The sequence below is a fragment of the Miniopterus schreibersii genome (assembly GCF_964146895.1).
Source record: "Miniopterus schreibersii genome assembly, chromosome: 10".
Classification (NCBI taxonomy): Eukaryota; Metazoa; Chordata; class Mammalia; order Chiroptera; family Miniopteridae; genus Miniopterus; species Miniopterus schreibersii.
The window spans coordinates 362,870-385,885 of NC_138110.1; the positions used below are offsets into that span (position 1 = coordinate 362,870).

The window sequence follows — 23,016 nt, forward strand, 5'->3', positions numbered from 1 at the left end:
TTTCTCCCAGTTAACTTGAAAAATGCTGATGTTGGTTTGAATCATTTGCAAACACAGCACAATACGCTCACAACAGCTGACCAGCAGGACCAGGCCTTCCATCCACATGATCACAGGCAAACCCTGGACTCTCAGAAGAAAACACTCTGAGCCACCCTCGCAGTTAGTAGGCAGCATTCCAACAGCAACCTATTTTGCATTTTTGATTTAGCATTAATTACATTGTTACTATATAATTTAAATAAAGAGAATAGTGACAGCCTATTACATGAAACAGCTGATGGGGACCCCCTTTGAAGGGTGTCATGCTGATCAATTAGGCCCTTCCTCTGTGGCCAAGCATAGCTGGCCCAGGTTGCTCCCCTCTGCAGGGGAGGCTGTGACTGGCTTCCAGGCAAGAGGGTCAGAGCAGGCCTGCTTCCCCCTTGTGTTGACCTGACCACCTGATGACCTGGCCAACTGACCACCTGACCACCCTATGGCCATGCCCTGACCAAGACAGCCCTGGGTGCTGGGCCATGAGAGAGCCACAGCCATTCCCTTTCTCCACTCCTCACTTGCCAGGAGGACCCATTCCTGCTTTGCCACATCAGCTCTCAAATTCCTGGGCAAATTGCATGATGGGTCACCCTGTTTGCACTTGTGGCCTTGCCTTGCCCCCACCTGCTAGTAAGGACCTAAGGGGACAAGTTCCCTTCTGGAAAGATTAGCTTACAATGGTATAAGCCCCCACTGAGTGGGGCACACATAGGGTCAGAGTGCATGCACAAGCCCCCAGTGACAGGTCAGATACCCCTAGTGAGGTCAGTAGAGGGTTCCAGGGACTTCCATCAGGTGAGGCACAGGATGTGCTCTCTCCTCCCCACAGCCGTGTTCAGGATGAGCCTCCAGGGATGTCACACTGGCTCCCTGGAAAGGTGTGTGAATGTGCAGGTGTATGAGGGTTTGTTATCTTTCTAACCACAGCCTCCTCCTCGACTCCTGCACCTGACCTTTCCCACCAGACTGAAGTTGTGCAGAGACTGATGCCCACAAGCGCCCTATGGGGCTGCCCCACACCTTGAGCCTGTTCCCAAGTGGCCCCCAAGTGCACAATTAGCAGGTCACTTTGCCTCTCAGCCCATGGGCCTGGGCTGCAACACACATGGCTCGCGCCTTCGTAGGCGTCCACAGGCAGGTGTTGTCACGGGTCAGCCGTGTTCATGGAAAGGGGGTTGAGAAGGAGCGTTTTAGTTCTAGGACACAGGACAGGCACAGCCCCGCAAAGCAAGGGCCCTGACTCACTTCATCAGCTCCGGGTCTTCCTTGTCGTCCTTCAGCGGTGCCACCTTGGCTCCACTTTTCTTGGCACGAGGGCAGCCTGATAAGCTGGTTTCGAAAGAGGAAAAATACAGCCGTGGTCCCGACAGCAGCTGCTCACCCTCCTCTCGAGCCTGGGGTCAGCAGCCCCGGAGATCCACGGCAGGGGCCGTCACCAGGAGCCCCAGTTCTGGGCGCAGAGGGCAGCCCAGCTTGGTGGCCGGCAACATTAATGTCTTATTTGGAGCTTTACACCTTCACCTGAGGAAGAAGCCCCACCCCATTGGCACCCCAGGACATGGCAGGCTCACCTCCTGTGTGAAGCATAGTTCCCCGTTATGTGGCCAGAGCCGTCACAGCCAGGCGTGGGGCACCTGCAAAGGACATGGGAGCTGGGACCAGAGCCAGTGAAGCTGCACGGCCTCAGAAGGACACCCTATGCGCCCAGCCCCCTGCAGACCCACCTGCCCACCCAGGTGAAGTGTCACAGTCGGCGGTGCCTGTCCTGGCGGGCCTTCTGCCACAACCTCCGACCTTCACAACTTTGCCACTCGGTCTCCCAAGGGGGCCGGGAAGGCCAAGAGGAGAGCACATCCCCACCACAGGGACTCTCTGAGCCCGGCCTTCTGCAGGGTTTTGGACTACAACAGAAGGTTCCAGAACACATACAGGCCTTCACTTTACACGAGTGGTCAGGAAGGCAAACCTAACACCTAAGATGGATTGTCTTGGTGGCGTCACTGGGAGGAAGAGGGCTTCTCTCAAGGAGGGCTGCACATGTGAGCACGTGAACACAAGCTTACTGAGCACCTGCACCCACACCCACAGAGCTGGCACCTCGGGGTGTGTCCTCACCTAGGGAGGGTGGCAGGTACCGGCGCAGGAGAGGAGTGGAAGCACGACACAGAAGCCCTGAGTAAAATGCGTGTGTTCCTGCTGCTGTCAGAGTGGGAGCTAAGCCTGCTCTGCACATGCGTCTGCAGGAAGCCCCTCCAGAGTCAGGTGCCACGTCATGTCTTGTCCCTTGTGAGGTGCGGCCGGGACCCTGGGGACCAGGCAGGACTGTGGTGCTTGCATTTGGAGAGCCGTTACTCACAGAGCACTCTCCTACTGTTCCTGGTTTAACCAGCACACACAGAGAGAACCCTGGCACCCCAAGTGGTCCGGGAAGATTGTGGGGACTAGTGCCCACTGGAAGAGTACAGGGCCTCTGCCTCCAAACAACAGAGGTGCCCAGGTGCCTGCACTGTGTCCAAGGCCCTTCCTTGGGGCCTCCTGCACCAGCACATGCAGCATCTGGAGTCTGGGGCAGGACAGGAAGCTGGGATGCCAGAGGACTTCCCACAGTCTCTGGGCCACCTCCTAGAACCCAGCAGTCCGGCACTGCCTGTCCCCATTAGAGAAACCTCGAGGCTGGCAACCAACATGGGGGGCTCAATGCCCAGGGACCTCCTCTGTCCTCTCCCTGCCCAGCTCCTTCTCCAGCCCCAGGGACATTCTGGGGCCCCTCCTCATCACTGCCCCGGGGCCACACATCAAATGCCTCCCTGGTGTGGCAGCTGACCAATGGGTCAAATCACCCTCTGACCAAGTTTTGGGGTAACTCAAACCCCATTGAGGTTATGATGGCTCCTGCCCCAGGCACGTGTGGTCACACTTCAACCCACGCAAGTCTGGAACAAAGAAGTTTTTGCATTTTACTAGAAGCTACCCCCACTTTCATCTGGCAGGCATCACCCTTTCCCACAAACCCCGGCTGCTGGCACTCCTGCTCTGACACCTCGTGTCTCTGCATCGTCTGAGGTCCCAGGCACCAGTAGCTCGGGCACTGGGTCCTTCAGGCACATTGGGGGAGCCTCACATGGCTCTCTGTGCTGAGGCCACAGCCTGTGACACCCCGCTGCCCTTTCCTCAGGTGAGGGTGGCCTGCCAAGTGCTCCCTGGAGGCCAGTGCAGAGTGGGGTGAGGTCGCAGCTGCTCAGGGGGCACCTGGTTCTTCTTAGCCTCGGGGCAGAAGCACAGAGCCCAGGCTCAGCGGGGTGGGTGTCCCAGGCCCTGATGGCCCCGGTGCAGCTCTGGGTAATAGGTGATGGCCCTGCCAGGCCCCCCAATGGGCCTGAGTCTCGGGTGGGGGAGGTGACTTATGGAGAACACGCACATGCTGGGACTGGCAGGGGGGACTGTTCTGCACTCCTTGCTGAGACCAAATTCAACAGCTTTTCCCAGAGCTGCATCCAAGAGAGGATGGTGTCCAAGTGGCTGGAGAATCAGCTGTTCAGGTCAAGCACCTGCAGCATCAGCCATTCTTGGGGCCCTGAGTACCCACAGGGTCAGCTGCAGGGACGCTCCCACCATTTGCTTTTTAGTGGGTTGTCGGGGCAGGAGGAAGAGCCCTATGTCTAAGGGACACACTACAGCTTGGCAACATACAGGCTCTCACCTCCAAGCCTTATCCCTGTCCCCACCCTCTGTGCAGAGCCCCCATCACACCCTTGCGCCCCAACTCCCCACACAGAGTGAGCTGAGCAACCGTGTCCCAGCCCTTAACCACATTGGGTACATGAAAGGGAAGAGCAGATGCCCTTGGGATTTAGTTAAAACACAGAAAACAAATCATACAGGGCTGTGGTTGTGTCCCGGTGTCAGTAGGGAGGCCACCAGAAAAGCCTCATTGGCAAGGCAGAGGCACAGGAGTCAGCCTGAACCCCTGCCACAGGGCCGGTCAGGAGCAGCCCATGACAGACACCCACTGGACAGAAGGAGGGGGGAGACGGGGGAGCTTCAAGCACCAGGAAGGTGCTGGGACCTGGCCCACCTACCCCTGTGGCCTGAGTGAGGCAAGTAGTGGGCTCCATGCGAAGACCCTGTGCAGAGAGAAGGGCTTCTGGAAAAGTCAGGGGCACCTTGGCCACAGTCCCAGGCCCTCCTGAGGCTGAAGACTGACTTGTTTTCACACAAGGAAGACTTTCTGTTGCTATTTCTAAATATGTTTTGGGTTAAAGTTCTTCACAGGCTTTTATTTTTAGAGGATGCAACCCTCCCAACAGCCACGTTTCTGACATTTTCCATCCCGTAGCCCTGAGCACCCATGGTCACAGCTCTAAAAATCATTCAGGCCCTCAAACTAGAAGTCCACAAAAACCAATTACAGGTGGGAAAGGCAGTAGAATTGAAAAGAAAACAGGGGGAAGGAGAGTGAAAATAATGGAAAGATAAAAGACAGGCAAGAGGGAGTTGAGGAAGGGGGTTCCAACAGGGCTGAGCGTTTCAGCTGGATTTCTGGGGCTGGACACCATGGTGCGTCCAGTGAGCTGAGGAAACACCTGTGTTACAGCTGTCACTCCCCGAAAGACGATCTGGTGGCAAACCCACCAGCCCTGTCTGCAGGAACAGAGGCCTCCCTGGTAACAAGGGGAAACGAGACACTTCTCCCAGGTGCTGGGGCAGACGTGCCTCCTCACAGCACTCTGGGAGATCTCGAGTTTTCTGCCCCGTTTCTAAATCAGCTCAGGTCCTTGGAACCCTTCAGGAACAACAGCTCCTCAGCTCAGAGGCACCAGGGCCCTGGCTTTTGTCTGGCCACAGAGTGGAATGAACCAGAGAAATCTGTCTGGATTCAGGGCCTCCCAACACAGAGGCCTAAGGGAGGGAGGAACACTCTTGCAGAGGGGGTGGCCTGAGGGGCCAGAGTGACACCTCTTCTCCCTCCATGGCTTAGCCTGGGAGCCCAAGACCAGCATGTCACAGCTCAACTGAAGGCATGAAAACCAAAGGCAAGGACAGTCCCCGACTCTAGCTCCAAGAGGACACCAATACCTGGGAAACCTCTGGGTGCATCGAGAAGGGCTGTCAAGCAGGTGCTGGTGCCCATGGGGCCTGCCTGGCTGTGCGTTAGGGGCAGTGAGGAACAGAGGCAGAAAGAGGAGGGGCTCGGCAGAGAGAAAGGACAAGCAAGGAAGAGAGGCACATCTAAACACCAGGGGCCAAGGCAGCAGCTGGAGGGATTGCAGAGAAGGGAGGGCAGAGACTTTTCTCTTTCATCAGCACAAGCTGCACAGCCTGCAGTGGGCTGAGCCACAGCGAGACTTACAAGGAGAGGTCAGTTCTGGGCTGCTCCCGACCCCAAGTGCAGGGAGAGAGCAGGCCCTCAGTCAGGGCCCTCAGACAGGGACAGAATGGGCCGGGCCACCGGGGGCCAGAGGCGGGTCCTGCTGCCCTTGGAAAGGCGCCAGGGCCGAGGGCAGTACAGGAGCCTGCAGCGGCCCGGGCCAGCGGGGACAGACAGGCGGCAGCACTCCGAGCAGGGAGACACAAGCAGCAGCGGCCCCAGCCAAGCAGAACCAGCCCCTCCACTGCCCTGCCTCTCTGCCCCATTCCACAGGCGGGGCCAGCCTGGGACCGGAGCCCTGGAGAAGGCCGATTTGGGCTGGAGCCTCATGGAAGGGGACAGCAAAGCCAGGGAGCCACCCAAGAGATGGGCGGCCAGGAGGGCAGACATACTTGAGGTCAGCAGAATGGGCAGCCATGAGGTTTCTGAGGCTCTTGTCAGCAAGAGGGCAACCAGAGAGGCTGAAAAAGAAGAGATGGGGGTAAGCCACAGAGGGGAGCAGAGCAGGAGAGGAGGAAGACCCACCACGCAGCACCCCGGCCAGGCCGGCCCGAGCGGGGGACGAACCTGCGGTGGGAGGCATAGTTCCCAGTGATGTGGCCGCTGCCGTCACAGCCGGGGGTGGGACAGCTGAACAGAGGAAAAACAGCGTCAGAACAGAGAGCAAGGCTCGCCTGCCAGGCCTGCCCCGGCTGAGCCTGCACAGGGACGGTGGTGGCACCTGCTCCTGGGTCACCCACTGGCCAAGGGGCAACTCCTCCACTCAGCCTCAGAGCGCAGCCTCGGCCTCGGATGGCAACTCGCCCACATGACTGAACTCGAGAAGGAAAATGGAACCGAACCAAACCAACTCTCAGCTTGAAGTTAGGATGCCCCAAGCAGACGTGTTGCAAGCACACACTTGTGGGTGCCGTGAACACGCAGGGAGTGCCTTTCTAAAGAGCGTGGGCTTCCCTGAGGACAAGGCCCCAGACTGGAGCCCGGATCTAGCCACCCTGGGGAGCCAGCCACAGAGCAGGAGGCTCAGGACAAGAAGAGGAACCTCGGGCACAAACTAAGCACAGGCAAGACTGGATCACCTGTGGTGCAGGTGCTAGGTACGGCCTCACACGGTCCTCTAAGAGAGGTGGTTCTCAGTGGAGGTTGACCAGAAGGCTGTGTGGTGACATCTGGCTAAGAATGGCTTACATCCACTAGCAGCTTTCCTGCTCTCCAATGACATCTGATTAGCCCTCTAGGACTAGCTGGAAGGGCTAGCCAGGCTGCCAGTGCTAAGGGCACAGAGTCCTGAGACAGACGCACATCAGGCCTGGCTCTGTGACCAGGGCAGGCCGCTGCGGCTCAGGGGAGGTCAGCTTCCCTCAGCTCTCATCCTGCCATGTGGGTTGTTCTTAATCACATCGGAGGATTATGTGAGCCCAGCACAGTGCAGAGGTGCGGGAGGCCTGTTCCCCCCATGGCCCAGCCGAGCCCATCCCGCCCACTGAGGGCAGCAGGAGGCCCCAGATGCGTTGGACCCTACGTCCCAGGCCTAGCCCAGGCTGCGGTCCTTCCCAGACTGCGGAGGTTCTCCCGAGAGTCCTGGCAGCCAAGGCGGGGACTTACGTGAGCAGCTCCTTCTTTATGTCCTTGGAGAGAAACTTCAGCTTAAAGCTGGTCAGGGTGACTTCCCCCGGGTACTTCCGCTCCTCGGGACTCTCCCCCGACACCTCCTGGTCATCTGCTTCAGAGGAAGCAAAAGAATGGGCTGCTGGCTCTGACTGCAAAAGACCAGCAGGGAGAGGTTTTAACGCCGGCGGGGGCGGCGCCCGGCCCAGGGGCGGGGGGCACCTGTCAGAGCGGCGTCCACAGAGGTGTTTTCTGGAGTCTCCTGTCTTCTGGATAAGGGAGGAAGATTACCCCCCAAAGACACAGAAGGCAGCACCCCAATCTCAACCAGAGCTGCCCCAGGAACAGGGGGCCTCCTGACACCCTCCGTGTCCTTGGCACACCGGCCACCTCCTAAACACGAGAGGAGGGATGTGCTCAGTACACAGTGGCCACCAAAAAGTACCTGTCGAAATGCCGTGATGATGAGGTGACAGGAGAATAACAGCACACAAAGTGCAAGGGAACTGGTCCCCGACCCCCTGGCCACCGCCCTACGTCCCACTGGCGCAGTGCCTGGGCCACAGCCAGCACTTAATAAGCTTTTTGAACTTGAATGCTGGGTCCGGAGGTGCTCAGTCACCACCCAAGGGCAGGGTGCTATGGACGGGGTGACCAAGCACCCAGCCTTTGAGGTTGGGGGGCAGTCTATAAGAGTCAGGAAGGTCAGCGCCCTGCAAGTTGGTCCATAACAGGCAGTTTCAGTGGCTCACAGCTCACATCCCAGCATCGGCACTTGCTTTATGTCCCAAGCAAATGTTCAACCGCCTGGGACCAAGGCTCCCCTTTGAAACTGGAGCTAAGGGCAGCCCCTCACAGGACTTCTGGGGATCAAAGTTGGAAATGCCCTGGAGCACACAGCCAGCATCAGGACTGCCTGAGATCAGTCACTGCTATTGACTCATTCACCTGATCAAGTTGCAAGCTATTAACCAATGTCACCCCAATAAATTTAATTCAAAAAAAGAAGCTGTGCTTCAGGATGGATGGGGCTCCCAGAAGCACCAACCTGGAGAGCATCCCAGAGGCCTGTGGGCATGGACACTGAGTATGGGCTGCAGCCGGAGGCTGGGGGAGCAGCCCCCCCGGACAGGGCAGAGCTGGCAGGAGGTCTGAGTCAGGAATCCAGGGCCGTGGTACAGAGACCGAGAAGGCCTGGCTCAGGAAGTGTTGCTGAGGGTGACCCAATGGGCGGTGAGGTCCCCATGCCTAGGGGAGGCAGCTGGAGAGAGGAAGGGGCTGGGTGTGAGCTGAGGCCTCTGCCTGGAGGGTGGACTGTCGGCTACAGGGTAGAGCGTGGGAACAGGCTTCAGTGAGCGAGAGCCTGGTGACAGTCCTGGGAGAGGGCAAGGGTGCTCAAAGAGGAGAGGGGCAAGCAGCCCAGGGAGGGGACCAGCCTGAGGTGGTGGCTGAAGAAGGAGCCAAAGGGGGCCGGTGAGGGCGAGGTCGCCAGGGGGGCAGTGAAGCTAAGTCCTGGGAGCAAGACAGGAACAAGGATGACAGCAGATGCGAAGGCCCCGCCTCCACTGGCAGCCCCCCACAGGAAGGCCCCACCAACTGGGCACGGTTTTGCCAACCAGGGGGAAGGCGGCAAGTACAGCCCTGGGCAGGCGGGTCTCGGGCAGCCGCCCTCCGTCGGGGCTCAGGCTCAGGTGCCTCTTCTCTGAGGCCTAACGCCAAGGCACAGCCATGTGACTGAGCCACAGGGTCTCGGCCTGGACCCGAGCCTGCTCCTCTGTAAAGTGGGGGTGCATACGTCGCGCGTAGATGAAGCTGGCTCACCAGCAAGATGGAACCAGAGAGGAGACCTCCCCACTCCCTGCTCCACAGGGCCTGCCCTCCTGGTGTGTTGAGGGGGCTGGCGGGGAAGGAGGAGGAGGGAGGGGACCTGCAGACCTGTGCACACTGTGCAGAGGCTGCCTGGAGCCCGCGACAGCCTCAGAGTTGGGCTTTGCTGTTCAGGATGCACAGCTCTTTGGGAAAAGCCCCCAATCAGCCCCCATCTCAAGTTGGTGGAGTGACTAGGCAGAAACTGTCCACTGTCCCCAGACCACAGCCCATCACAGACACCCGACTTTTTGCTTTTTACCAGGTGGTGCTTGTCTTGGGACTCAGGCCACTCCCCAGCATGGGGGCTCCGAGGCCAGGAGTTCTCTCCTGCCTTTATCCAAGGAGCCAGGTGGCTGGAGCATCCTAGGGACCATAGAAAGGGCTGCTGGGGTTTGGGGTGCCCCTATTTGGAAAGCGGGTTGGCTGGAAGCCCACAAAACGAAGTCATCCCTGGTGGGGCCTGAGAGAAGCCCTCTCCTCCCCAGGCTCTCAGAGGCCCCATGTGTGCTGACCACTGTGTCCTAAGAAGAGAGACCACCTCTCTCACAGGGACAAACACAGAGCCCCACCCAGTAGTGAAAACCCTTCACAGGGGAGGGTGAGTCCTGGCTGCCCTGAGGGTGCAGAACCCTGTGTGCAAAGGGACAGGACCCCCAGAGGCTCTGTCCAGAGAAGCAGCCTCAGTCTGCGGCACCCACCTCCTCAGGCTCCCCCTCTCGCTGGCGGCTGGGCTTGGTGTAGTCCAGAGGCCGGTCCCACTCATCCTGGCGGGAGACCTGGTTGGATTGGGGCGAGGTCATGGAGCTGCCAGGGGTGCTGGTGCTGCTCTGGCGCTGGGAGGCATCTGGAGACTTCACTCCAGGGCTGCGGCTAGGGAAAGCGCCTTCCGGCCGGCGATGTTTGGGCATACTCAGGTCCAGGGTCCCGTTTTCATCCACCTCGACCTCGGCATCCACTGCCTGCAACGCAAGGGCCATCTGTGTTTGGGACCCCACGTCCTCCCACATGGGCCTTGAGGCACTGAAGGCAGCTTTGCAGAGCACCCCAAACGCGGTTCCCTCGAAAGGAAGCAGAACGAAACCGAATAGAAGGGCCTCTGAGAAGCGAGTCCTGAGGCCCAGACGGAGGAAGCTCTACCTCCCTCCTTCCAGTCCCCCGGACCACAGACCAGACCCTTGAGGGCATGAGCTCGGTCGGACGAGAACATGTGCATAAGCCTCAGACTCAGGGAGACACGGGAACACACGTGTGCCAGCCACGTGGCCCCTCTATAGGCACACCACACAGAGTCTCAAAAGGCACCCATCCACGCTCTCTGCTCACCAGGGGCCATAGCTGGGGAAGAAAAGGGAGAAAAAGTGATAATCTCCAGATAAACCCTGGATGATCCTGAGAATATCTCGCTCAGAGGCTTGTGGTCTGGGCTGTAAATTCCTCCAAATGAACTCCGCCTCAGAAGCGACTCCCTGCAGGGGGCACACCAACCTTGCTGGGCACGTCCTGTGGCTTCGTGCTGAGGTTCTCGGGCATTTCCCAGCAGCGCGTGGAGAGGTTCAGGATGGCGGTGGCGGCCATGTGCGCAGCCTCGGCGTCGTGCGCGTAGTCGAAGCCTACAGAAGAGGGCGGGGAGCAGGCGCTGTGCCTGGGGGAAGGGGCCTTTGGGAAAGGTCTGGCTGCAAAGAGGGAACACCAGGCTGATGTACAACTTGAACAGCAGGTGGCACACAGACACATAAGGGACTTTAGGGTGGCTGGGGGTGCACAGGGCAAAGCTACAGGGAAGGTGGGCTTGGGGCGAGGTCGTTCAGGTTGCTCACATGTCCACACACCCAGCTCCTACTTGCACTCCTGTCTGGGATTGAGGAGGTTATTTCTGGCCTGACCAAAATTTGTGCAGAAAGAACAAAACCCTCCAAAGACATTCCAGCATCCCTGATATTTTAAACAAAAACAAATATCCATCTGTGAATCATTATTGAAAGACTAAAGAATTCTGTAAATAGGATGGCTGTTTGGAATATCACACAAGTAGGACAATTGTGTCAATCATGTCAAAAGGCTGATTTTGATGTCCCCATAAAAGGCTCTGCTTTAGTAAAGTAACATTATTGCTCAAATAAACATAAGGCATAAAATGTTATCTTTTCTAGTAATTGTGCCGTAGCCATAAAATCACTCTCAGGTATGAGATTTCTGAGTAATGACAATATCCCCGGAAAATTTCCAGACCTACAGCAAGCTCCATGTGAGTGTGTGGTGCTGGTGGGTGCCTGTGCGTGAAGGCGGAAACACCTCAGTCCTAACAGATGGGAGAGGTGTTCATGCTTCAGCTGCAGTTGTATCAGTTCGCATTTTTATTATTAACAGGTAGGAAACCCATCACTACTGCATTGGGGCCCATTTCCACCAGGAGATGCCAGTTCCAGCCTCAGGTACAGTGGGGTGCTTTCCACTTCGTATGCACTTCCAGGGCTAACAGACTGGCAGCCCACAAATCAGTGTAATAAGGGACAAAAAGACAGGAAGGGTTGTTCCTGAAGGTTCAATTTTGTTAGTACAAGTACCTAGAACATTTGTTGCTAGTATTACAAATAACACATCGTGTCCAGCAAGATGCTCCCCAGCAGGAGGGGAAATGGCTCCTGTCGGGGTACCAGGCTCAACACAGCAGTTGTCTGACCTACCCGACACCAAACAGAGACACAGACACACGCACGAACACACATGCGCATGCACACACGTACACGTGTGCCCTGCCCCTCTGTGTCGGAACAAACAGGCTGGGAGAAGATGGCCAGGAGAGGGAGATTTTGCAGGGTGGGCCACATCAGCAAAGCCATTCTCAAGCCTTTGGACACGCACACCACAAAGGGCCTAGTTTTGTTTCACAAATAGCGAGGGCACACACGGAGTTTGACGGTGAAGAGGGAGGGTAGGCACTGAGACAGCTGAGGCCCTGATCCCACCCCATCAGCAGATGGGCAGATTCCCCTAGTGCTCCTGGCCAGGGCCCTTCCTCCACCACTCCTCACTCTATACCCCCAGGAGCAATTCTACCCAACTTACATTTAAAGGCTTTAGGTGAGGTTTCGCTGGTCTGAATCTTTGGGGCAAGCATGCGTTTGCCAAAAACCTGAGCATCAAAACTTGCGTAGTCGAAGGTGACCTTGGAGAACTTCTCCAGTTCCTTGGCCAGGTTGGCCCTGGGTGTGGCAGGGGCCACACTGGGCCGGTAGCTTCCGTATGGAGGGACTTCGAGCTGCTTCACAAAGCACATGGGTCTGGGGTGCAGGACAGAGGCAGAACCATGAGGACAGGACCCAGGGACCCTGTGCTACTCATCCCCATTGCTTCACCTGACAGCCTGCACAGGGCCCCACAGAACCCAGGTGGACAAACACCCTGGGAGACCTTCCCCATGTCCTACCACTGACAGTTGCCTGGGGCCTGATCTGTATGAGGAAGACTGGCATGTCCCCTTGCAGACAGCACCAGCCAGAGGAGGGGGGACGTGAGACTTTCTCCCAGGACTTAGAACAGATTTCCAACAGGTCAGCGACAGTTAGTATGAGCCCGTGGCCAGGAGCTGGGCAGCAGCCACTCCACAGCAGAACTAGTGGTGGGACGGCGTAGAGTTCCTGGGGAGAAGGGTCTGAGGCATGTTTCTGAAACCAGTCTCAAAGCTAGCCCCACTCAGCTCTTCAGTGGGCAGGGAAGGTTGAGATGGCCCCTGAAGGGGCTGCAGCAGGGTCAGGGATAGGCAGGAGAAGGCCACCGCAGGGGTTTCATTCATTGTTACTGAAGCTCTTCAAGAAGTTCAGATGTTTAAATGCGTAAGAGGCAGCAGGAAGACCCCAGCCCAGACAACACAGGATCCCGGGCAGGAAGACCACCTGGGAGGAGACTGCCAACTGTGACAGGTGTGGAGGGGCTTCTGTTCCCATCAGCTCAGAGAGAAGATCTGGGAGACTTCCACCCTGCCTCTGCAGCAGACTGGAGGCTGTCCCGTGTGCCCCTGAAGCTGCCCTCCATCCTGGCCCTGGGAAGCCCCACAGCTGCTTGAAGCATCAGCTCCCACACCCGCCCACAAGCACATGCAGCCAGAGGCAGCCCTTCCGGAGCTGCGGTCCTTGCACTCACCTGAGGATCCGATCGGAACTAGAGCCAGTCTTGGAAGGATCTCCTGTCTGTGGCTGTTGCTTCTCGTGAGATTTGGCTAATTTTTCTGCAGCAGCAATGGGACACCCGGACAAGCTAGAGAAAGACAAGGGGACAGCTGAGCCCTCTCCTCCAGGCTCTGTCTGTCGAGCCGGGGGCACAGGCGGGCACCTGCGAGGAGCCCAGGGAAGCCCAACGACATACAGAGGTCTGCCCGCCATGCACCAGCCCTGGGCCACGCAGGCCCAGCGCCCCTGCCTCCCTCCACGCCCAGCTGGGTGAGTACCTTCTGTGTGTGTTCCGGTTGCTGTTCACGTGGCCCTGGCCCGTGCAGCCGGGGGTGGGGCACTTGAGTACATTCTCGTGCATGGCCAAGACTGTAAGGGGAGGGCGGGGGGGTGAGCACGGCAGGAGGGGGCGGGAGCCCGTCCAAAGGCCGCAGCTTCGTGGGGTGGGCACATAGCACCTGGGAGCAGAGGTCTGGTGGCTCCAGCCCCCAAGCCTCAGCCCAGGCATGGCGCACACACCCACCATGCCCCCTGCTTGCCTGGGGCAGAAACGGATTCAGCTTTACAACCTCTGGCTGCCAACCTCTTGGTCACAGCTACTGCCTCCAGCCCAGAGGACAGGACAGGCTTCCTCCTGAGCCTTCAGCACAAGCGCAGCCTCTCCACAGCCGGCTGCCTCGTGTCCCTTGGGTATGCCCAAACCATGCCCGACTTCTGGGGGCCCTGATCCAAGTTGCCATCTCAAGGAGGATGACTGAGCATGCTCCATGTCCCCAGCCTTGTAGGGCTCAAGTTTGGGCATTGGGACAGTACCAATCCAAAGGACAGAGCCCCGAGTGGCCACTCCCCCACATGGACACCGTCCGAACATCAGAGGTCCCCTGAGCTATGCAGAGCTACTCACTCTCCGGAGGGATCCTGTCCTTGTGGGGGCACCCAGACAGGCTGCGGTGGTGAGGGTACAGCCCCGTCACGTGGCCAGTTCCGTCACAGCCCGGTGTTGGACACTTGATCTCCCGTTTCTCTGCTCTTGAGGAATCTAAACAGACATGACACACCAGTCGGAAGGTGGCCAGGAAGCCATGTGGCGGGTGACGAGCAGCAAGGGGGCGGGACAGTTCACCCTTCTCTGGCCATCCAGAGAGGAGACTGGCCAGGCTGCCCAAGTGCCCAGAGGGGCCTGGGCTGGACAGTGAGGTGACTCTGGAGAAACTGGTCCACACCAGCTGTCTGCCCAGAGACGAGAAGACCAGAGATGGACAAAACTGCCCCAGACAGCAGGGTGCACAGTGATCTGAAGGGCAGCCCACATAGGGGCTGGCACCACTTCCTCTCCCAGCAGCTCGAGTGGGGGCAAACCTTCCCGGAGCCCCACCCTTGAGGTCCAGCCTCTGCATAGGAAGGTGAAGGTAATGTGACAAGCCCCCTGCAAATCTAAAGGCAGCCTTTAGATTTGACAACATGAGAACAAAGTGAAGAGACTTACCCAACGTCACATGACAAACAAGCGCCTGGGCAGACATTTAAGCCCAAATCTCAGTTACTGGGCTTATCTAGCCTCTGCAAGCCCAGAGAGGTCACTAGTGAGTGTGGGGGACCAAAGGGGACACCTGAGAGGACACTGATGATCTCCAACATAGCCTATGCCCTTGAGAAACTCCTGGACAGAGCCGTCCCCTCTGGGAGAACCCAGACACCACAGAGCCACACACACAGGGACGGCTCACAAATCCCTCCCAGCACCTGCTTTCTGAGCTGGCCTCTGTGCAGGGCACCCATGTCTGCACCTCAGCATCAGCTCCACATGGCCTGCGTGGCGCTGCCTGACGCTCCTAGCTCGGCCACCTGCGTCTGTCCCACGGGTCCATGCCCTCAACTTTAGCCCTGAAAGCAGGACACTACATCTGATCTCCTAATGTCCATCCCATAGGTATGAGTGCCTGAACACTTGGGCCTGGAGCTGTCCCTCTGTCTGTGTCCCCAGTCACTCTCCTCTCCAACACTGTCCCTGATCTGTGGGCCCCAAGCCCACCCCCAACTGACACCCTACATCATCCCTGAGTCTACGTCACCTTCACGTGTGTCTCCTTGTGTTCATGTCCTCTCAAGGCCTATGCATGAGCCTGTGCTGGCCTGAATGTGAGCCCCCAAACTGCTATCCCTCAAGTCTGTGCCGCCCTGAAAGGGTCTCCCCTTGACAGCTATCCTCAGGTTGCAATAATGTCCCCCTCTGTGTACTCTCAGCTGTGGCCCTGAATATCTTCCCCTGAGCTGGTTTCATGAGTGAGTGTTTCCAGAAAACATGGCCCTGTGTGTCCCTCCATGATCCAGGTGCGTCCCCCAGGTCTGTCTGTGCCCTCCACAACCCAAGTGGGTCCCCCAGGCTGTGGCTGGGCCACTGAATTGGGTCACTGTCCCTCCCACCCTCCTCCTCTCAGCTAGTGCCTCAGCTCTGTCTTTCTCTCCGATGACCCTCTGTGAGCCGTGGGAGCCCTTTCTTCAGGTTCAATGACCAGACTCTGTGGTCGTGTGCCTGTTTGTCCCTCATCTGCACCTGCCGCCCTCCCAGCAGGAAAGGGCGTCAGGCCATGTCTCTCCTGGCCCTGTATCTGCACACCTGGGCATCCTGGGTGAAGGACTGGAGGATGCGTGTGCAGAGCGGGCACCAGCCCTACCTTTGCTGCAGTAGGTCTTCCGCGTGGCATCCAGGGGCCTGGCCGCCTTCAGCGGCTCGCCTGGGCCCTGCTCCGCAGGCTGGCACAGGGCATGCACCTGCTCGGCCTTCAGGGCGATGGCCTGCTCCAGGAGGCCCAGGTTCCCCCGGGTCATCACGTCGTACATCTCAGACTCGTCCGGGACCTCGTCCCTGCTGTCCTCAGAGTGCAGCTCAACTGTGATGGAGCCCTCCGGCTCAGGGCTGCGGGGCTCGGGGGCCTTCTGGGGGAGGGCCTGGGGGGCGCCCTCCTGGCAGGTCACATCGGGAGTGTCCTCCTCCCCCTCCTCGGGACCCAGGGACACACTGGGCTGGCTGGACTCCTCGCTGGTCACACCCTCCAGGGACTGGGGACACAGCTCCCGGGAGCACGCACGGGCGACCCCGATGACTCCCTCCGCGCCCCCCGGCTGGATGAAGACACCCTCCTCCCCTTCGTCGCTGGTGGCCCCTTCTTCCACTTCCTCCTGAACCAGGGGCTGGACACCGGGGCCCGGCATGGCGTCTTGGCCCAGGCCCTCCCCGACCAGTGCCTCTTCTGCAACTTGGCCCAGGTTCAGGAGAGAAGCTGCGATGATCTCCTGACAGCTGCTGCAGCTGCCTGTGGAGGAGCCTGTGGGGCTGCCCATGGGGTCGGAACCACAAGGAGGCTGGATGGGGCTGCTTCCTGCACAAGACCAAAAAAGCCACGTGGAGGGGTGCACAGGAAGGGGGGGTGTCCAGGCCCCTGCCCCGCCACCTGCCACAGCCGGGGAACACAAACCCCTAGAAATGGGGACACGGTGAGGTCGTTTTAGTCACAGCCCCTGCCTAGGTCGGGAGATCACATTGAACTTATTTTAGGAGTAGACGGAGTAACGACTACTCTGTTTTTAAAGCAATTGCGGTACTTTCTCAAATCATTTCACCAAAGCGAGCCCAAAGAATACATCAGATTTTTAAAAATTGTTTCAAAATCAAAAAGCAGTAAACAAATTTATACTTTTTAAAGGACTCAGCCCTAACCAGTTTGGCTCAGTGATTAGAGCATCGGCCCCCAGACTGAAGGGTCCCGGGTTCAATTCCTGCCAAGGGCACAGTTGCAGGCTTGATCCCTGGCCCCAGTCAGGGCACATGCAGGAAGCAACCAATCAATGCATTTCTATCACATCGATGTTTCTCTCTCTCTCTCCCTTCCACTGTCTCTGAAAAGAAATGGAAAAATATCCTCGGGTGAGGGTAAAAACATAAAAAATAAAAATAAAAAAAATAAAGGACCCAAATTTAAACATTTTCACCACCATGACTAAGATGTAGGGTGCACAGCCCTGTGGAGTCTTCCACAAGGTCTTGGCAGCCCAAGAGGCCAGCCCTGCAGTCCATGCTCCAGGGGACCGAGCAGGGAGACTGACACCGGACCCCAAACTCCCTCCTTTGTAATTAGTGCTTCCTACCTGGAGCCCAGGAGGCCACACACACTTCAGGCACAGCCAGAGCCTCAGAGGGAGACAAGTGTGGATATGCTCCAAAATTTAAAATAATCCGCCTCAGACCCAGAAGTTCAGGGGTGCTGAGGGGTTTGGACCCGGGGCCTTCACACCAGCATTTGCCAAGGGCTGGGTGCCCCACAGGAAAGACGGTGCAAGCAGGCATCCTTCTCATTCTCGCCAGACGCCAAGCAGACCCCCGCCCCAGCCCCAGGCAGCTCTTCCCAAGGGCCAGACACACAGCCATGTCCATGTGTCCGTCATCTCTCGTCACACGCACAGTCACACACACAGTGTCTGCACAGATGCAGCCGCCGGCCCTCTCCAGGAAGCCCAGCCGGTGTGGGACAGGACATCGCTTGTTCTCAGGAAGGGCGTTCTTGGCGGGGCCTCCCGGCTCACGGGCTGCGACTCTCCAGGGACACACTGAGCATCCTTTATTCGAGGCAGAAAGAACAACAAAGCACCTTCAGCTGGCCCTGGGCGATGAATCTCCTCCTGTCCTGACATCTCAGCTTCGTCTTCCTCCAGAGTTCCTTCCGACGCATCGGAAACAGAGGCGTCCTTCACCTCGGCATCCTCACTGCCGTCACTGTCTACACCATAGCCCTCATCCAGAGCCAGCCTCAGGGGGTGTGACTTCCGCTTGGACACCAGGTGCTGGGCCTTGGCGCCCTCCAGCTTCCTCTTCTTGGCCAGAGGGCAGCTCTGCAAACTGGAGGAGGGGACCGGGTCGTGGCCACCCCGTCAATACTGCCCGGGCCCCCTCCCACCCTTCACCCTGTTTCTCTTGGTATCTCATTGCCATCCTTCCGCTAGAAGCCCCAAACTCACTGGCAGGCTGGTTCCAGACTTGAGTGAACTGTCCTGACTGTGCTTTAAATGGCATTTTCAGCTTCTGTCAGAAGACCCCCGAGGGTGGGGCCGGCGCCCGCTGCTCTGCTCTGCACCCACCCAGGCCCACCCCTGTCCACCTGCACACCCTTCATACCCTTACCCACCCTCTGAAACTTGGATGGCAGTGGGGGTCCCTGAGGTCCAGCAGACCCCTCGGGATGACTCAGATCATCCCAATGCACCCCAGGTCTGTTCCAAGCTCTGCTGCTCAACTCACACAGCCTCACAGCAGCCTGTCAGGGAGACCTCGCACCCACGCCATGGCAACACTCAGCCTCAGCTGTGAAGGCCCCTCAGTAACAAGTCGAGTGGGAGGACACTGCAGCACAGCACTCGTGAGCAAACGTGGATCCACAAAAGGCCCAGGGCACTAGGTGGGCTCCAACACCCCAGCAGCCCACCCCCCTTCCCAGGAATAGTGGTGAGGGCCCTCAGGCCTCCTTACCTTCGGTGCCTGGAGTACTTGCCGCGGATGTGTCCTGAGCCCGTGCATCCTGGGGTGGGGCAGCTGGGGAGACAAGTGGAGTGGTCATTCAGGGGAGGGGCCCTACCCAGACCCTCACCCTGGGGAGCAGAAGATTGTCTCCAAACTGTCCATCTCAGAATGGATGCTTGCAGTTGGCTAAAAATTAATGAAATAATTCCCCCCACTTAAATAAATGAACAGTTCATTACAGTTTTATGAATGTGTTTAATTAGAGATCCCTATGTCTGAGATAAGACTCCCAGCACTGGCATCTCCTAGGAGGCTCTCTTTCCACACATGAATCTTTTCCATCGCAGGCAAAGTGTCCCAAGGGGACGGGACACTCTGAGGCACCCCAGGACCAGTGCCTGAGGCCGGCCCAAGGGCAAAGCACAGACACTGGGACTCTCCAGCATCACTGATGTCCCGCAGCTCTGAGCCGTGGTCTCTGCAGCCTTCGCCCAGTATGCCCTCGCCTGGCACACTGGGCCAACACAGGAAGGACCGTACAAACACGTAGATATGGCCAAGACACCTGCCCCAGGCTGGAGGCACCCAAACCTGGTACGGCAAAACCAGGAGGACCTGCCCTGAGACCTCAGTGGGGGTGATGCTGGGCCTCTCACAGCCCCCCTGCCTCAGGGCTGGTGAGTAAATGTGGGTGGGCAAGAGCCCCAGGAGCTCCTCACCCTTCACTATCATCTCTTCCCACAGGACCAAACCATGGGCAGCTCCAGAAACTTCTGATCATGAACACAGACCATAGCACCCAACCCACTTCCCCAGGAGCTGGCTCCCCAGGGCAGCAAGGGGGCCTGTGTGGAGTGTGGGGTCAGTGTCCTGTGGGCTGTTGGACACATCCACAGACCAGTGACTGCAAAGAGCTGTTATCACCCTATTTTAGGAAGCAGCAAACTGATACTCAGCAAGATGGAGAACCTGTGGGAGGTCACCTAAAGGAGGGGGGCTGAGCCTCTCCTGGAAAGGCGTCACCCCAAGGTGCCCCTGTCCAGATGAGAAGGCTTTATTTTTAACAGGAGCAGCAACAAGTTCCCACCCTGGATCAGACATTCCCAGAGCCGTGAAGGAAGGAGCGTCCAGGCCACTGACACCTCAGGCCTCTGGAACCCAGAGAGGGGCCCACCCTTGACCTCCTTCCAGATGCCCCCAGTGATTTCTAACCTGACTGATCCCAGGCATGAGTGCAGAGAGCTGTGGGGCCCAACTGGCCAGGAGGCCACACCTACTGACCGGTCAGGGAGAAACAGAACAGTATGTGGAGGCAAAGCCCCACCCGGAGCTCAGCAGTGGCCTTTGGGGGATCAGGGTGTCTGGTGGGAAGACTGCCTGCAGCCCCCATGTTGGGGCCTCATGGATGATCTCAGTGCTGATTTTCATTGTTTTTAAAAGAAGACAGAAGGAGCGATAGAGGGAGGGAGGGAGGGAAGACACTCCACTTTTTACTGTGGATTTCTTCTGTGGACACAGAGCTGTGGCCACTGTCCCCTGGTCTGCATGTCCGTCCAGTCTGTGCCCTACACTTGCTTCACACTCTCAAGAACTAGTTTTGAGACTTTCCACAAAAACTCCTTGTTATGGGGGATTTGAAGCTGAGGTCCCAATTAGTCGATTAATCACTGAGCTAATCAGGCAATTAGGTGACAGCTGCCGGGGAGGCCTGTGGGGTACTGGCACTGCCCCCAGCACGTCACCTGCTCTAAGACACACCTCCGCCCACCAATTCAGAAGAGACCTGGCTGCCAGCCCAGCCTGTGTGGAGAGCTGGGAGGGCTACTAGGAGAGGCGGCTGGGATGGGTGGGCTCGGGAGGGCCTGGCGTGGTCAGCACTGAGCAGATCCTGGAGACCGAGGGTCTGGCTGCGAACAGTGCATTCTGGCAACAGATGGGCCCAGACTAAAACCCAAAAAAAGTGTCTGGCACCTTTTTACCGGCTCGAAGGTAAAAACCACCAGACCCCTGTGTTTTCTCTTAGACACTTAAATTCGGCTGTGGAGGCAGAAGGAGCTGAGGGCTCACTTGTCCCAGCTTCTCTGCAGCTCACCTCATCACAACCCCATGCTGCTCCCCAGACAACAAGGGGCTGTGCTTGAGCTAGTGAAGAGACAGCTCGGGAGAGGTGACACAGAGTCTGGGACAATGGGGCCCAAGTCCCTTACCCACGGAGTGAGTCCTGCATGCAGCTCCTTACATAGAACACAGCAAAGAGCTTTCTCTGTGGTCACACTCCCTGTGCCGGCACCCACAGGGGAAGTCTGACCGGAACGGGGCTTGTCTGCTTGTACCTGGGAGAAAGTCCTGTCTTGCTTGTCTGCCCATTCCTGTGGCACGGATATGCTCACAGTGGGCGACGTGCACAGAGCTGAGCCACCAGAGGCCACAGGTCACATCCCCGCAGGCAGCTCATGGCCACAGGCAACAACGGCTCCCATCTCGTGGGATGCGTGTGGCGCTTTGGCACAGTCTGCTCCACTTCACATAAGTACTGGTTCTCAGAAACGTGCAGAGCTGCTGAAGATGCTGTTGCTAGGATGCTACACATAGTTTCCTTAGTTTACACATAGGAAACTAGACAGGTGCTGCTGTTACCAAGTCCATAGGTTGACCCGTAAGACTAAAGAAGGTAGACAAGGCCCGGTGCTCACACAGCCTCTCTCATGTTGGCTGTCCTCTCGTAGAATGTTTCAAAGCCAATCTATTTTGAGTCACTTTTTCTTCGAGCCTCAAAGTTACGAGAGAATATCCAACCCTTTGGGTTTGCCTTTCCAACTCCTTCCATAATTTCATCTAGTGCCAAAATTAACTGCCATTACCAAAGCCAGAGCTTCCCAAGGACTGAGCCCAGGGCCCATTGTCACATGGCCCAGGCGAGGAAGTGGCGCCTCCTCCTGGAAGCTTCCCCACCTGTGACCAGGGCCCTTAGAGATCACATGTTGTTGCTCAGGGGTGCTGGTCCGACTGCTGCCATCCTCACCCCACCACCCTTGACCAGGGCCGGGCTTTGAGCTGTAGGGCATGGGATTCCGCTCTTCTGGTTAGATGACCTTTACCCCACTCATCCTCAGTTTCATAAATGGGACAAGAGCACCAGCAGGCACAGCCTCCGTGAGGGTCCCTGACATCAAGACCGTACTGGCCGGCCACCACAAAGCCTGCCCAAGCCTGGGCTCTGAGCTTCTGTCCAAACTCCCACGCCCCTTCCCTTCCAAATCCAAGGCACAGCCCCAGAGCTGGAAGGACTCTGGGACACTTTGAGGGCCTCCCTTTCTACTGAGTGGCAAAAGCCAATAGCTCAACAACCATCTAGAGAAGAATAAAGTGGCCCTGGCCCCTGGGTTGTTCTGTTTAGTGAGAATCTCCACCCCTAAGAATTACAGTCCAGCTGAGGCCCTGGGGCCCTGGCATCATGTGGAGAGCTGCTCAGGAAAGAGCGGCATTAACCCTCAGGAACCTGTATGTTCTCTGTCTCCACCCAGAGTCTGGGAGCTCACAGAGACTTCCATCGAGGTGTGCTTGTCAGCCTGGCCCACAGCATGGGCACCTCATGCTGCGGCACACCTACCTGCTGTCTTGGGGGCTGGGCACCATGGTGTCCTCAGCACCAGAGCTGCTGTGGGGCAGGAGCCCCTCCACCCCTCCACGGATGAGCCTCGGGCACGTTGTCTCATAGGAAATTCGTGAAAGTTAAATGGGGCACCCATTGCCTGCATGGCATATTGGGGACCCTTAGCAAGTGTCACCTCCCCTCCTTCTCTCGTGTTTTGAGCTCTAAGAGGATGGCACCGGAGATCCCGGGAAGAGGCCTGCAGAGTCTGCAGTCTGCAGGCAACGTGGGGTGGTGCTGGGACGGCCCAGCATAGGGATTGGGGTGGTTTTGCCTCTAGCCGTCCCCCACCCCAAAGACTTTGGCAAGGCCCAAGGCAGCCAGCAGGTGAGGGCACTGCAGCCTCGGGGAGGTAGGCCTGGCCCCTCCTGCTCTGACCGACATGTCACTGCAGTGGGCTGTCCTCCTTTCTTCCTCAGGACACTCGTGCCCTGTGAGACGTGGCCTGGAATCTGCAGTCACAGAGCTCTGCCACACAAGATCACAACACACAGAACCACCATCTGCATTTCTGAGTCAGTCGAAGACTTGGGGCCAGGAACATCCTGTCCCAGTTCTGGCCAAATGGGGCCTAAGACCATCAGACAAAGAAGCCTGTAACAGCCCACTAAGACCAGCAGATGCTGGTGGTGGCCAGGTGTGCACACGTCTGTGACCCTGACGTGAGGTGGCTGTGTGGTGGGATCAGGGCAGAGGCAGGGTGACGACAGCTGACATGTGGCAAGGAGAGAGGGGCACCATTAGGGAAAGGGGACCCCAGGGTGCAGCTGGTCAGTTCCAAGTGCCCAGTGTGGGGACATTT

General features: G+C 57.9%; 1 protein-coding gene across 1 annotated transcript in view; it reads right to left on the reverse strand.

The window, feature by feature from the left end:
* The window catches only part of MYT1 (myelin transcription factor 1), a 52,923-nt gene that overhangs the window by 8,536 nt on the left and 21,371 nt on the right, over positions 1-23,016 (reverse strand). The window contains exons 5-18 of the mRNA XM_081149091.1: positions 18,572-18,634; positions 17,697-17,944; positions 15,726-16,430; positions 13,955-14,089; positions 13,329-13,419; positions 13,025-13,138; positions 11,951-12,165; positions 10,370-10,494; positions 9,583-9,843; positions 7,013-7,167; positions 5,975-6,037; positions 5,800-5,868; positions 1,611-1,673; positions 1,285-1,368 (exon numbers count right to left, since the gene is read on the reverse strand). Coding sequence (XP_081005217.1) covers positions 1,285-1,368; positions 1,611-1,673; positions 5,800-5,868; positions 5,975-6,037; positions 7,013-7,167; positions 9,583-9,843; positions 10,370-10,494; positions 11,951-12,165; positions 13,025-13,138; positions 13,329-13,419; positions 13,955-14,089; positions 15,726-16,430; positions 17,697-17,944; positions 18,572-18,634 — 2,391 coding nt within the window. The remainder of the gene's footprint in view (positions 1-1,284; positions 1,369-1,610; positions 1,674-5,799; positions 5,869-5,974; positions 6,038-7,012; positions 7,168-9,582; positions 9,844-10,369; positions 10,495-11,950; positions 12,166-13,024; positions 13,139-13,328; positions 13,420-13,954; positions 14,090-15,725; positions 16,431-17,696; positions 17,945-18,571; positions 18,635-23,016) is intronic.